Below are 16,118 nucleotides of genomic sequence, written 5' to 3' on the forward strand. Positions count from 1 at the left end.
GCTGCGTCTCTTTTCAATCCTTGCGCAGAAAACTGGGTGACGTCATTATCTTTTACCCACTCTCCCATTTTTAAGTGAGCAAGGGCGGTGTGGCACACGGTGATGAAATACATGTATCCTATGTGGTATTTGTAAATATTACCAGAGATGGGAAGTAACAAAGTACAAATGCTTCATTATTGTATTTTAGTAGATTTTTTTTCTGGTGGGAGTCAGGTGGCTGAACAGTGAGGGTATTGGGCTAGTAAACTGAAGGTTGCCAGTTCGATTACCGGCCGTGCCAAATGACGTGTTGTCCTTGGGCAAGGCACATCACCCTACTTGCCTAGGGGGGGAATGTCCCTGTACTTACTGTAAGTCGCTCTGGATGAGAGCGTCTGCTAAATGATATCAGTACTTCACTAGTAATTTATCTGACAACTTTCACTTAACTTTTTTACACAAATATCTGTACTTTCTACTTCTTACATTTTCAAACCAGGCTAATTACTCATTTTTTTCTGTATTTTGTGGCATGAGCGTGACACTAAAAAAGGTAATGGCTTCTTCTTTTTACTAATGTGTCAAAATCCATGCTTGTTTACTTTAACATGAGTGTAGTCAGTACTTCAACTTTTACCTGAGTCTTTTCAAACGTGAGTATCTGTACTTCTACTTGAATGTTTTTGTTGTTGTACTTTTGCCATCTCTGTATTACGATAGTTGTAGTTTGAGCTGCTAATAGTTTTACTATTATATAACATAATACATGAGGAGATGAAGTCAGGTTTAGAATTATTCACTATAAAACAGGACTGGAAGGCAAAAGTACACTGAACCAGCAGTTCACTGCAAAACACTGCTGTAAAACATGTGGCCATAGGATGGCAGCACAACTTCAGGTAGGTATACTCATCACATCATGTCCATACACTGTAGGACCCACACTACCACTTAAACAAGATTATGCTTCTGTGGCAGAAGTCTATTAAATTGTGATAGAAATTGTTTCCATTCATCCTAGCTTGAGGGAATTCCTTATACCAACGGTGAATATTGATCAAATTGATTCACGATCATAAACATTGTGTTTACTCAATTTAAGATTTCTCCAGCAATGTGACATGTGACAACAGTGATTGATGATATACACAGATACAATGCATGTTTTATAAAGGATTGCGTTTTCTTGTACTGTCTTGTTATAAAGGCTATTGGAACACAGATGCTTTCCACACAACATTACAACCAAAATAGTTGCATCGCTTCTGCACCACAAGTCTAGAATCGACCGTGGCAGTTGCAAACGGGACTTGGCAACATCCTAAACCCTCAACCTCTGACCTCACCAATGGTTGGTAGCCTCTTATCTTTGTACTTTATCTCCACTGATTCCCAGTACATACTGCTTTCCTCCGGCATATCTAGTCCGCATAATGCACTTCCAAATCTTATCTCCAAGACCTAAATGTTATCAAAGCCATTGGTCTACTTAAACTTGACAAGATAAACTAAATGGCCGAAAGCTTTTTTTTCTGAGATCGAATTTAATTAGGAGAGGACTAAGCAGTAAGGTTATGAATTCTTAAGTGATCTCTATCACACCGGAGACTTCCTGATTGATTTAGTCTTTAACAGATGACATACAACTACCCTTGCTTTTGTTACAGCTATTCTGAGCCCTGATCGTTTTACAGCCCAGTGGCGATTTTAGACCCTTTTTAGGGGTGCTCAAGCACCCCTAAATTTCATTTCAGCACCCCTAAAAATAATAATAATAAAAAGATATTTATATATTATTGTTTATTATCATTTGATGCTGGTAGAAAGGGACTTTCCTTAGTTGTTTCATTCATTCAATATTTTGCATAATAATCCATAAATGTTTAAATTGTTATCCAGTAAAATTAGGGATTTATTACAGGCATGCAAACTCCTCCCCTTTAGGTGAGACTCACCTTTTTGAAACCAAAATGGGTAACCTACGTGATTCGTGCAGATCCGATGAGATCAGAGGCAGTGTGGGGAGAGGTTTACAGACCCATCTTACATAATCTAGTAGAAACAATTTTAATACAATATTAAAAATGATGTCTATTGGATGTGTGTTAGCTTTACAGTAAGTGATGCTTTTGACTTTTGCTTTTTAAAGTAGTTCAACACAGGTAATCCCGTTTGTTTAATTGTTTTTTATGATGTATGCTATACAACAAATGTCTTTATGGGAAAATCAGAATCAGAATCAGAATCAGAAAGGGATTTATTCGCCATGAAAGTTTGCACAGACAAGGAATTTGCTTTGGCAGGAAGGTGCATACAATAAACATATACCTAAAATTTAAATATGTGGACTAACTATACTAAGGGTACATAAACTAGCAGTACTAAGTGGGATAAATATAAGTTGCCGTAAATTACAATATAAAAATACAAAAATACAAATATTACAAAAAATACAAATGTACAAGATACCATGTTGTGGTGCAGTGCAAAAGCAGTGTGTTTTAAGCAATAAGTCATTTGAGTCAGTGTGGTCCCTTGGCCTTGTTGAAGAGGCCAACAGCGGAAGGGAAGAAACTGTTTTTGTGGCGTGAGGTATTGGTCCTGATGGACCGCAGCCTTCTGCCGGAGGGGAGTGACTGAAACAGGGAGTGTCCAGGGTGGGAGGAGTCGGCCACAATCTTCCTCGCTCGCCTCAGGGTCCTCGAGGTGTGCAGGTCCTCGAGGGTAGGCAGATTGCAGCCAATCACCTTCTCAGCAGTACGGATGATACGCTGCAGTCTGCTCTTGTCCTTGGCAGTGGCAGCAGCGTACCAGACGGTGATGGAGGAGGTGAGGATGGACTCAATGATGGCTGAGTAGAAGTGCACCATCATTGTCTTTGGCAGGTTGAACTTCTTCAGCTGCCGAAGGAAGTACATCCTCTGTTGTGCTTTCTTGATGAGGGAGCTGATGTTCAGTTCCCACTTGAGGTCCTGGGAGAGGATAGTGCCCAGGAAGCGGAAGGACTCCACAGTGTTGACTGGGGAGTCACACAGGGTGATGGGGGTGAGTGGGGCTGTGTTCCTCCTGAAGTCCACAACCATCTCCACTGTCTTAAGAGCATTGAGCTCTAAGTTGTTCTGGCTGCACCAGGTCACCAGGTTGGCCGCTTCCCACCTATAATCAGACTCGTCTCCACCAGAGATGAGCCCAATAAGGGTGGTGTCGTCCGCAAACTTCAGGAGTTTGACGGACGGATGACTGGAGGTGCAAATGTTGGTGTACAGGGAGAAGAGCAGAGGAGAAAGGACGCAGCCCTGAGGTGATCCATCCAAAAGAACATGACATTGTTTACAAGAGCACAAATTCTACATAGATCTAGCCTCTTAATTTTGGACAAGTGCACCAGATTCATGCGTTTAACTTAATAAATTAATAAATTTTCTTCTGGGGGAGCATGCCCCTGGACCCCCCTAGAGGGTCGGGGGTTTGCCCTATCCTTCTCACCTTTTTTACCCCTGACCTGTTTGCATGCCGGTTATTAGCAAGGGGGTTTAGCACTTTTGCAAGGCACTGTATTCATGTCACATTCTCATTGGGGGCTGAGCACCCCTAAAGGTCTGATCCTAGAATCGCCCCTGCTACAGCCCCTTTCCTCACACTCTACCATGCAAGAAAATGTCACAACAGATGACCAACAGATGTAAACCAAACATTTAGTAGTGGTCAGAACACTGGCACAACCCTTATTTAGAATGGTCACCACGTAACGCCATTAAATTAATACATCTGTAGCAATTGCGCAATTGACTTTTACCTCTGTAATTAAGACTGGTTATGGGGAACCAGCCATTTCATATTGGATTGTAGCATTATCAGTTATTCCGATGAAGTATGGAATCTTTGAATGCAGTTTTCTCCATTATGACTTTTTGCCACAGGTCAACTTGATGTAACTTCAGTTGTGACAAAGATATCTGAGTGATTTAAACATATTTGTATTCAGCAGAGTTTGTAATTTCCAAAGATGTATAATACCTAGAAAGACTTCTGAAGAAATGTTCACCATGTGAAGGGTTTCCCCAGGCCGCCACACATTTACTTTGAGAACAAGTCAGATCCTTCACACCTTTCTCACGAAATGGTGCCCACTTCTACCCACATTTTCGTCACTAAGTCACCATAATTCATTTAGATCCTGAGTAGAAATCCTCAGTGCCCAGTCATCACTTGTCTGCTTGGTGTTTGAAGATTAGTGTGCTCAGAGGCATCCTCACTGGACATTCAGGCAGCTTAGAGGCCAAAATCCATAATCCTTACCCTTCATGGAATTCTCCATGCACTCCAACATGCTGAAATATGGCCCTGCAGCAGCAGGCATGCATGTCCCAGGAAATAGAACACCCAGGCTAAGATATCTGGATATCACAATGCAGAGGTCTGGGTAGGGAACTGAAGTTAGGGTGACGGCTACTGTGAAAACAGTTCTAAAAAGGTGCAAAAATGATGTAATCGAATAGCAGTAGTGTATGGTCTTAAATTGCTGGTCTTTTTTCTGCATCATTATTTAAGTGTAATGACAAATCCAATCCAGCTGACCAACCACGCAAGTTATGCAGGTTAAATATACCCATTTTTCTTTGCTTGATGTATGTTGCTATTGTGTCCAGTTGTGCCAGATAGCTCCTCAATCCATATCACTTGGATTGGAATTTTCAGCTGAAAAAGCTAGTTACTGCAAGTGGTTGCTGAGGGGAAAATAAAGTAAACCAAGGCCTGCGTGGAATCAGCCAGTCGGTCCAACGTTCTGATTACACTTTGAGGGGCTGTCAATCCACAAAGGAAAAACTCTGTGAAGGTCTTTGAAGTTCATGCAACAAACCAAATGTATTATCGTAAGGGATTTTTTAAGAAGTTGTTTACTCTGCTCATGAGATTCAACCATTTTGGAACTCCTGTATCTTTAAACCTACATAAATCTATACCTACAAGGCCAAAGCTTGTCTGCTGTTGATACTTCATCTGGAGAATGAGAATCTGGTGATAAACCTTTCACCTCTGTACTGTCCTGCCAGTGACCAGACCATCTTTCAAGTCTTTGTCGCAGCAACTACTAGACTGAGACAAGTTTCCTCAAGTTTATGCAGCTGATGTACAGTATGTTGCTGTATGTTGCATTGTACAGAATATGTTTCCATGCTTTAGAAGAACCTTAAATGACTTCAACTTGATTAAAATGTGTACAAACTTCTATTTTCTTAACATTGTAATCTCACAATTTATGAGGTACAAACATTTGCTACAAAATGGTTACCCTTGGAGAGAAACAAGGGTAGCCTTTACTCTTCCCAGTGCTGGACTGTAGTTCTGTGGCCTTGCTGTTTGGCATGCTGTGTGGCACTGGGGGCAGATATCACGTCACAGTGTTGGCATAGATCTGAACTTGTTCAAGGTTACTTCTTGATTTAATGGTGATGCATTTTATAAAAGTGCACCATCCCTCTCTCTCTCTGTCCCACCTAGTCGATCTCTGTCACAAACAGTGGCTGTTCATCTCATCTTTAGTAGAGGGTGCACCAGGAGAGGTTATTAGACATAAATCAATTGAAAGCCAACCCCCTGCTCAAAAACCTTCTGACTTTGATTGTTTCACAGCCATAATCTGAAACAGGTTAACCAAGCAAATTACATTTAGTTGATGTTATTAGGTGTGCTTGTGCTTCATTGTGAGAATTCTAAAGAATCCACATATGAGAATTATTTACAAATTCAGATTAAAATACATTGTTTTAGTTGTAAATGTTTACTGTGAGTTGTACAGTAGTATCTACATATGTTCTTGGGTGGTCCGATTGTTGTCAAATTCCGCCACATATGATATAGGATTAGAAATCAACCATTCACACAAGACCTAAATAACACTGCTTTCCTAAGAGCAACAAGGTGGCGAGATGTTTACATTCCAAATGCAGCGGGAGCTGTGGGAAAGAATTAAACAGAGCGTAAACTTAATTTCATGTTGCCACAATTCATTCTTTTCACATGGGATTTAATAGTATTGTTCGTTTGTCAGTCTACTTAGGGGTGGAGTGCTCATACCTGGTTCTGCCTGGGGGGCATTAGCTCAGACTAATGAAATGAGTCTATCCTCGGTGGCATTTTAATCTATTCACTGAAAAAGCAATTGACAACCCCACAGTATGTGCATTAGGATAGCTCCACCGCCAAAGGACAGCTGTCACTAAAGCAATTAAAATGACAAAGGTTAATTAATTCTCTGTAGTTTCTCCTGATATGAGACATTCACAATGAGTGAGTTTTCATTTTCGGGAAAGTAATACAGAGACCAATGTATTAGTCATTCAAAAAACGACATGCCTTTGTCTGATAAAGCCTTTAATATGTCAATACGGTATCTCACATATAAATTAACCTCAAACATGACACAAATTCTGCACAGGACATGATTTGAAAAACCATTAATCAGCTACTTTAATGATAGTTATTTAATATATTATATGAAGCTGTGTGTTGCTACACTAGTATGGCGTATGTTTTCTGTGAAATTACCCAAATTCCTGATGAATTTACCAAAAGAACTTAGGCAATCATGCTTTGACTACGGTCCTAAAAAGGAAAGGTCCACTGATAATTACCAGTCTAACTACCACTGACACCAGAAGGAAGAATCCCAAGAACTTTCTAATCCACCTAAATGTCAGTACCACGTTTACAGCCCTCCTCCCTTGTGGTTCTCCAGTGGCTGCCAAAAGGCCAGTGGTTAGTCATCTGTTTACTCCTGCAGCTGCTGGGTGTCATTGGGACTCTGAAGGAGAAATCCCATGATTCTCTTTGCCATTTCTGACAGCTCCCACCCGGCCCACATTAATCAGGGTCTGTGGGAGAGCCAGGGGAGAGATGAGGGGCATGGATGAAGCTGGCCCAGGACAACTGAACCAGGGGAGACGATCTGGAACCAGAGATATGGCAGACATCATAACATCAGTGGTTGTGACACCGTTGAAGAAGAATGATAAGGGTTTATGTTCAGAACAATTGAATATGTGCACAGGAGTTGCTGTTTGGTAAAGGTTTTCACAAAATGTCTCTTGAATTGTGTTTCAATGGAAAAATTGGTCAAACAGTATAATTTCAAGCAAGTCGTTATTTTTTATTTTTTTGTATTGATGGCAGATGAATAATCTCAATATATAAGACAGGTGTCGGACTTGGGTGATCTCCTCATTACACTCCCTACACATAGGTCCCTTTCTTTCAATAACTGATTGAATCTATTTTCAAGTGCATTTTATACATATACAGTAGATCTACAGACAAAGAGTAGAGAGCAGGGCCATTTTCCATTTTCCTCATAAAAATGTTCTTTGCGCAATGCATATTCCTCTAAATGCCTCACAATCTGCTATAGGCATCACATTTTCATAATGAAAGTTTAATAGCCAATTCAATATAATTACCAACCATGGTGTCAGAAATGATGATGGTGTTACAATGCGTGATATACCCTATTGTCTGAGGGTGTGCTTGTTGTCATTATATTAAATTGGGATATTATAGTAGATACCATTTGCTATGGTTTGAATTGTTCTCATACAACAAATTTTGATCTTTTTTTTTGTAATTTTTAAATATTAAAGTATATTTTATTCACACTAATGATATTCCTCCATAAATAAAGAAAAAAAACAGTATTACCTTCTGGCCGAATGGCATTCATATTAGATCTTATTAAACCTTGTTGGACTGTTTTCTGCATGTACCATAAAACATTCTGTGTAAACAATACACAATTTCCGTTTACATTATACATTTTCTCATGCATGCAACAAACACATCCAAGTGTTAATTTACCCTTACTCACTTCTTAGTACAGATATGATTCTAGCTTTTGATTTCTGCACTTTAATACATTAAGCTGACCTCCAATTGTCCAACAAAGACCAGAAAATAAGGGTAAAAAAAAGACAAGACTCATGGAAAAGGTGGAAGATATTCTATCAACAAAGACAATTTAACTTCCACTTCAGTTATTTACACAATTACAATCAACAAACCTTTGGAAAGGCTCAGACTGGATTGTTTTCTTTTGAGAGCCAATATATACTTGATAAAAACACGAGGAGAGAATATGCATAGGCTTGGAAATGTTGCGACCTAAAGCTCTCACAATGGCCAAATGTAAGGTCTGAACGACACAGCCAACTCGCAAGCAGCAGAGATACAGAAGCTTTTGGAACCACCAGTTAACATTCTACATCATCCCTGATTTCAACACAACTCAATTTGTCACCTTCCAGGATGCAATGCCCTGCTCCTGTGCCTTTCCTATAGCCAACCTATCAGAAAATCATCCAGTAGGGAGGTAGGGAGTATCACTGTGGTAGTTGTAGTCAGGACACACTTTCTGCACTAGCTTGTAGTCGGTGCTGTAGAAGGCGATGTATATGCAAATGACTTTGAAGGGCTTGGAACATAGCCAGGACACGTGGCTCTGGGTCTGTTCCTGAGGGCAGCTCTGTGAAGGGTCGTGGGCGCACAGCGAGTTCCTACTGCCCTTCTCCACCTTCTCGTACTCCACTCTGCAGTTGAACAACTTGATGTCTTTTGGCTCGAGAGTTGACTGTTGCTGCTGATGAGGCTTGAACTCCACAGCCTTGGTTGGAGGAACCAGTCCTACTGACACGTTGCCCTGGCCTGTGGCATTATGTCGGAAGTAGACACTAAATGTGCCATTGCCATGGTCTACGATTTTTCCAGTGATCAGCAGATTGAGCTTGACTGTCTTGATGTTGGAGTGGAAGTCACCCCATCCAAACATCTTTTTGAACTTGCCTGTTTTAACTATGGGTCTCCTCTTGACCCGGGAACGAGGAATGTGAAGGTTGGTGGAGTTGTGAAACCAGTCCCAAAGTTCCTGTTTGGAGTAGGGTTCTGACTCACCATAGTTCAGGTCCAGGGTGGTGAGGTTCTCCTTGCCATAAAGTGTCTGGGACAGTAGCCGACTTATGGAAAACACTTTGCCATTGCTTGTCCAAAAGTTCCTCACACTTGATTTAGAGCTATCTCTAAGGTCTGAGCTTGTTGAAGTGAATGGATGATGGATACTTGAAACCTGTAAAAAGAACAAAGGAATTTTGTTATAAGAATTACTCCATTAAAAAAAACTAGCAGACTTTTGATTGGATGACCCCGAACAACCCTGAAAGTCATTGATACAATCCATAACACACAGTATCAACAGCTTCAAATACTACATTGTGTCTTTTATAAAGAGTAAAGATATTTCTGCTGAACATGGAGATGAATGAAGCGCTTCTTCAATAGACATGATGCTATACCACACTATTACCTGCTGAATGTGGCCTGAATGGATGATTGATGATTCCTTCAGTCTCCCCCTTCACAATCACACAGGTGAGTGAACTACGATTCCCAGAACACCCTATGGAGAATGGTGACAGTGATACTCTAACCTCTAGTGGAAAACGTGACAGCCGATCTATCTGGTGAAGCTTTTACATTTTGTACCTTTAGCCCCAGATCAATACTCTGAAAATAAGGTATTCTCTCATTCAGAAAGTTCACTGCATGACATTGTGTTAGGCCATTGAGATTGCAGTGATAAAACTGCAACAGCTGCAGATGTAATGGGTCAAGGTGCCCATTTCTAACAGACATTTGAGTAAAAAAACTAAAACCTTTTAACATTAAAGAAAAATATGTCAAAGATCACCCAATAGATCACCCAATAGATCACCCAACACAACAAAGAGCCAAAAAGCTCTGTAGGTAAAGGTGAACTATATTCCATGGAATTTCAAGACATTGAGGTTGGTCAAATGACTAAGTAAAATGATTCTTCCAGAACCTGGTACTTTCCTTTACAAGTCATTACAATTGATCAATTTTGTGTAAAGAGAAATTCAGAAGTTCGGTAACATTTTGTGAAAATGACTAAACGAGAAGTTTTATCAACTCAGAGAAAAAAGGACTGAATCTCAATGAGGGTGTGCTTGTTTGAATTGTGAAAATGATGGTACATCTTTTCACTATTAGCATTATACAGCATGTGTCCTGTGGATGACAAGTTGCTAATACTAGACAAGTTGGTTTAAAACTGAAAGCACATTGTGGAAACCTTACTTCATAATTTACCTTTTCTCAGTAGCCTGGCATTAAGTGAATCCTTTCCTGATACGTTCAATCAGGATTGATTGTTATAGCTGTTTTGAAAAAAGATTTACCATAACTTTACCATATGGGTCATGCACATTCCCCATGTAGTTTACATATGGCTTGGACACGGAAGGAATTCAAAATGTGTATGTGTTTATGTTGACTCGATAGTGTATCATGGCCATGGGGAAACTATCATACACACTTGTGAAACCATATCAACCCTCAGAGATACCAGGGGCACAATTATCACCGTGACCTGAACTGAAAGTAAGGGGTTTTGTGGTGGGGGAGTTGGGGATGGGGAGTGGTTCAACTCACCCAGAGGATAAATTCATAATCATATTATTTCACACACGACTTGGTTCAAAGGCGTCCAAAATAAGTTTTGCAAGATTCCCATGGGTCTGTCAATCTGTCAAAGGGGCTGGAGGCGAAAGCTTAGGATGCGCAGAGCACGACACAATTACCAACACTCCATTAAAGCATAGCCAAGCAATTTAGAAGCACAGTCTGAGCACATCAAGTGTTACTATGAGATCTGCAGGTTCTGCTTGTATTGTATTAAATAAAAATGAAAATACCAATTGCCTTTTGATACAATGGATACAACTGTGGCTTCAAACCAGGAGAGAATTTGAGTTATTATAGTTTGAGGATGAGAAGATTACTTGTAAGAGGAGATTGGGTCTGTTTCTTTATTTCTTGTCGGCAGCTTCACTATGCAGTGCTTTATTAAATGTTACTTTAATCAAAGGAAATTAAACTTCCCCTAACGGACTATGCTTGCTGTACATTAAGATCTTAAAAACATGGCACTCTTCTTACCTGATGGTCTGATTTAGTGTAGATTTAATGTAGAACAATTACATCTTTATATTACCCAACCAAATTTTTATGCTAGCCAAGCTGGTATGTTGATCCCTTATCACTTACATGTACATGTACTTAGAATATTTGCAGTATCTATGTCATGAGATACCCAGAAAAAATAGGACTTCAAAATTGAGTCAACTTACCATGCAGATCATTAATGCCAGGACGACCATCTGACACCAACATGCAGGCTTCATACCTCTCAGTAGTCCTTCACTTGTCATGCCAACCTGTCCTCAGAGCGCAACTCAACCACCGCTCAAAAAGTCGGATTGTTGATGTTAAATAACTCTAAATAAAAGGGTAATACTCAAGAAAAGATGATTCACAAAACAAAATAAATCTAGTTTAAATAAGGATTGATTCAAAAGGTCTTCTGATTTACTGTATTGGACACAGTGTTGCATGAATGGAGGTGTTTGTAGGTCTGAATGTCAGTGTGGAGAGGGGTTTTAAATAGTGTGCTCTACTGTTCACAGAGGGAGAGAGGCTTTGAAAAAAAGAAGAGGAAATCCAACTTTTCACAGTGAGACTGACATCTAGTGGACTAAGTAATGAATTGTAACATCTGTGCAGCCTCAATGTACTGTACAGTAGGTCTTTTATTTTTTTTGCAGTTTGTCCCTTACATATACTGTATAAACAACATGTACAAAACCTTTGAAGGCAGAGCCTTGTCTTTTTTTTTTTTACAACACACAACTTTCATCATGAGCACAACAATCAGCAATATCATACACCCACTTTGCAATATTCAAACTAAACATTTCTGTGCAATACAAAATAAATGTACACATACATATATATATATATCTTTTCAAAAAATAAAAAAAGATTTTTTTACACTAAAGTTTGCAACAAAAAGTAAACATTCGCCTCACCATTTGCTCTTACTGTAATGAATATAGGCCAGCAAGTCACAAGTGTATTTGCTTCTTATTGACACTTGCTCCGTATTAAAACCTAAACTTTTGTATGTGAGTTGCTTACACATACCTTCTTTTATACAAATTGATGTTACAGTATATTTGACCTTTTACAGAAAACACTCCATAGTTTGTTTGGACAAGTAATTTATGACATGGGACACTTTTTTATAAAAATATTTAAATGACAACCTTGTGACATGTCTAGACATGCCAAACTTGACAGAATCAGTTAACAGCCCTCTTAGCCCTTTAAAGGTGGAGTGGTGCTAAAAGATACTATAGGTTGGATTAACACTGAAATCTGATTAAATTGATTGTTGTTATTACCATATATAGATTATCGTCCCAGACACAGAATAGCTACAGACAACCAAAATTGTATAATCTGGGCTTGACAAAAGTTTTTTTGAACACTTGTTCTTCGAGAAAGTGAAACAGATCTTTTCAAGGCCGTAGCCACAGAGTCAGCATTGGGGGGGACTAATTACATTTTTATGATAATTTCGGAGAGCGTGCGTGGTTGCCTGTTGTACCGTAGCACATTTATATTTTATATCAATATATTGGGGGGGGGATTTTGACCAGATTTGAATATTGGGGGGGATGTGTCCCCCCCAATGTATATTATGATTACGGCCTTGGATCTTTTAGTTTGTCTAACCAGAGCTCCACAACATGAAGAAAACGTTACTAAATGAAGACTTGCTTGCACCAAAATACAGAGGAAAATAAAGATGTAATCTTCAAAATGCTTAATATTTGTTTAAAATACTTTTCTTTCTAATCATAGGCATGGTCTGTAGCCTATTTGTATAAAAAAAATACACACCAATGCCAGGGTGTTCAGACTAGCAGTTGTGATGTTATGCCTGGGAAATTACACCATAACCCAGTGCCACATTTAGCTAGAATAATATTATTTCATCATGCCTTTTTCTCTGCACAAAAATCTGCTTGTTTTGGACAAGTGGACAGGCAGTAATGTCAAGCCTTGATATGACAGCATAATAAATGCAAAATAAAATGGCCCTTTATTTATTTTGACTGCAAACATACAGTATAGTAGAATTCTGTAAAATATTGAATGTTGACAATAAGGCAGATGCAACATTTGTAAGACACAATATGTAATTTAATAAAACACAGTCACACCCAGTTTTAGCTTTAGACATTGGTTTTAGACTTAAGTGTATTTTTCTCGTGGAACATTATATTTTCATATAATATTTATACTATACATATATGTTTTTATCAATTTATTTTCCATCAAAATAAGTTTGTCAGTTTTTCATTATGTCAGTGATCAATAGCTATATGATTCAATGGGCAGAGACAGATGGATATAACCAGTAAAACCTTACATATCACAAAATATACCAAATTTACAACCAAAGTTTGTCAATACAAAATAATCAAGTCTATACACGTTAATCATACATTACATCCATACTGAAGAATGTAAATGTGTCATCTGCAATTATATTCTTTCCATGGTATGAAATTCCATTCACATTTTAATGTTCGCTCCCCAGCTGCATATTATCCTGTCTTTCAAAGAGGTTGTGTTCTATGGCAATACAAGGTAGAAGTTATGTGCATATCATGCAGCACTAATATAGTGCGATATTGTGCCTGAAACAAAAGAATGGGGGGGAGGCGATAGTTCCACTACCGAGTGATTGTATTCCTCATCTGTTCTGCACAGTTGCATGTTCGTTCTTCCAAACAGGCTGCTGCCAAGGAATCGACCAAAACCACTTGTACTTAGCTTGAGACAGAAAGAGAGAAAGGGAGTTGAATTTAAATCCAGTTGAGTTTAGAGAACAGACATCCAAGCCTTTTATGGAGATTTTCTCCCTCATCTTCCCCGCGGTGACTTTTGGCAATGTGCAAACCGTCAGAGCATCCTGAGCCTCTGGCCACTCTTCATTTTCAGTGACAAGCAGAAAGCATGAGGAAAGAGTTCGAGCTTGTGCTGTTGGTGTTCAAAGACAACAAAGTTTGTCTCTCTTTGCAGGATGCAGCCCTTCCGTTTTGGAATCAGTCTTGGCTGATAAAAGGGGCAAACAAAAAAGGCATTGTAGAGGAGGAGGTGCTGAAGGCTCTTGCATAAGAACATATAAAAAAGCAATAATAGTGTAATTAAAGAGAACTACATAAAATGGTTTGAGTCAAAATCAGTCTTGGTTAATAAAATAGTTAATCCCTATTTTCCCACCTATGGGGTCATGTAATAAAAGAGTAATTGAGAGAATAATCTGATTTCCACAGTTTTCCTTTCTACTATGGGGTAGATGTGAGAGGTTAAGGGGATGGGAGGAAGAACATAATCCAGGGGCTACATGTCGGCATCCCCATCATAGGCTAGAGTCAGAGGCTTCAGTCGGTTGTTCTGTCTCTGTCTCTGTGGTTTCTTTGGCTTTTTGCTGTGAAAAATAATAAACATTGTTATATAAATCCATCAACTTTCGATCGACCTTTGAAATACATGCAAAACATTTGAAGTTTACACTCTACAGACATGCATTTCTGGTTGTAATATTTCCCGAACATTGGCCATCCATTTGAAAGTAAACATTGTTACAGGCCTGTTAGTATGACACAGCATATCGCATAATCAAGCAGGTTTAAGACAGTGTTCATTTGCATGCAGTATCTCAGAAGGTTGCATAGCTGCCATGGCTTCAAGCTATAACCTTTATCAAGCTCCACTTAGTGCCAGAAAATTAAAATTATCAGACAGAGAAGTAAAACTATATTTGAATATGTCTAAGAAATACAGTTTGAAAGTGTACAACTACTGTCTTCACAGTTCCATGTACATGTAAGTCAACTTTAGTGTTTGACCTGGGCCTGTGACCATTGTCAACAGATACTATAAACAGACATAAACCATGTGCTATGATGCATGTTAAATGAGATGTAAACTGAGATGAGATGTATGGGGAAACTGGTATACTGTACTTATTAGTTCTAATACTATCTGGTCTCAACAAAAGGATACTTCATGTATCCTCACCACCACCAGAGGGCAGCAGGACACCATTAGTATCTGGTCTAAGGGTCTAAGGGTCTAAAACTCTCACAAATTCAAAAGAACCTCTGGATGATTTCACCTGCAGCAGCAACTTCACTCAGCCAGTCAAGGCGGGATATTGGACACTGGTAAGGGGGTCAGGGGGTGGGTCAGGGCCAGCAGCTACTCGTAGGGGCCACCCAGCTTCCTCCTTATCCGCTGTTTTGGGCTAACTCTTGGCAATCTGGGCATGTGTAAGTCAACTCATGTGCATTTTGGCCCATCCAGACCACCGCCCCATTGCTGTTAGATTCAGTGGCTGGAAGAGAACGTCGGATCGCACAGTAACTGCTGCTCACGCGAGATGGCATGGAAACACAAACAAAGAAACAAAAAAGAACATAAACAAATAAAATAAAAAAAGACGATGTGGGAAGGGAGGAACATGGAAACAATGACACAGAGAGATAAAAGCTAACTTTGGGGGAGAAAAAATGGGAGATATTTTATGAACGATTCGGAATGACAGGTGGAGGGAGAGGGGGCGGGGGTTGGGTGTCTGGGGGAGTTGGACTCACCATGCTAGGTATATCATAGACACTATGAATATGAGGAGCACGAAAGCTCCTGCTGCCACACCGTACACCCATATCTTCAGCTTCCCATCTGTGGAGGAGGAGGCCTGTCAGTTCAGCTCATTATAGCACCAGCAATCCCTCACAGGGAGGAACTATTCGTTTCAGAAAGCCCGCTTCCCCCCATAGGCACACAGCAGGGCATGTTATTGAGTGTAGGAAACAGGGTGGGGAAGATCCTTTGGAACACACATTGCGTGTTCAGATGTGCCGTGACCAAACAAAACCAACACTTTTTGGGGAAGATTAACTATATAAGTTGTCAGCACACAGTATGCCTGCCCCTGAGAACTGATGAGAACAACTGGTTGGTAGGATCAGTCTCAAGCTGTTGGAAAACAGTTGGACATTGATGCTTTGCAACTAATTATAAATAGTTGCTATAACAAAGCATTTTGGCTTCTTTGAAATGTTAATGTAGAGTAGGTCCGATTAATTAAGCACACATAGTTTGTGGAAAACATGCTTCTCTACAGGCTATTGCTGATGCAACATACAACATAT

The 16,118-nt window shown here is 39.6% G+C and overlaps 2 protein-coding genes across 2 annotated transcripts in view; both read right to left on the bottom strand.

The window, feature by feature from the left end:
* Window positions 1–8,329: 8,329 nt before the first annotated feature.
* LOC136943905 (neurexophilin-1) lies at window positions 8,330–11,258 on the bottom strand. The gene is made up of 2 exons (XM_067237389.1): window positions 11,178–11,258; window positions 8,330–9,094 (listed from the first exon to the last, which is right to left on the bottom strand). The coding sequence occupies exons 1-2, from the start codon at window positions 11,256–11,258 to the stop codon at window positions 8,330–8,332; spliced, it is 846 nt and encodes a 281-aa protein (XP_067093490.1).
* Window positions 11,259–15,191: 3,933 nt separating this feature from the next.
* Window positions 15,192–16,118, bottom strand: part of thsd7ab (thrombospondin, type I, domain containing 7Ab) — a 32,021-nt gene continuing 31,094 nt past the window's right edge. The window contains exons 30-31 of the mRNA XM_067237390.1: window positions 15,558–15,645; window positions 15,192–15,330 (exon numbers count right to left, since the gene is read on the bottom strand). Of these exons, the coding sequence (XP_067093491.1) occupies window positions 15,192–15,330; window positions 15,558–15,645 (227 nt within the window). The remainder of the gene's footprint in view (window positions 15,331–15,557; window positions 15,646–16,118) is intronic.

The sequence above is a fragment of the Osmerus mordax genome, chromosome 6 (assembly GCF_038355195.1).
Source record: "Osmerus mordax isolate fOsmMor3 chromosome 6, fOsmMor3.pri, whole genome shotgun sequence".
NCBI classification, from domain to species: domain Eukaryota; kingdom Metazoa; phylum Chordata; class Actinopteri; order Osmeriformes; family Osmeridae; genus Osmerus; species Osmerus mordax.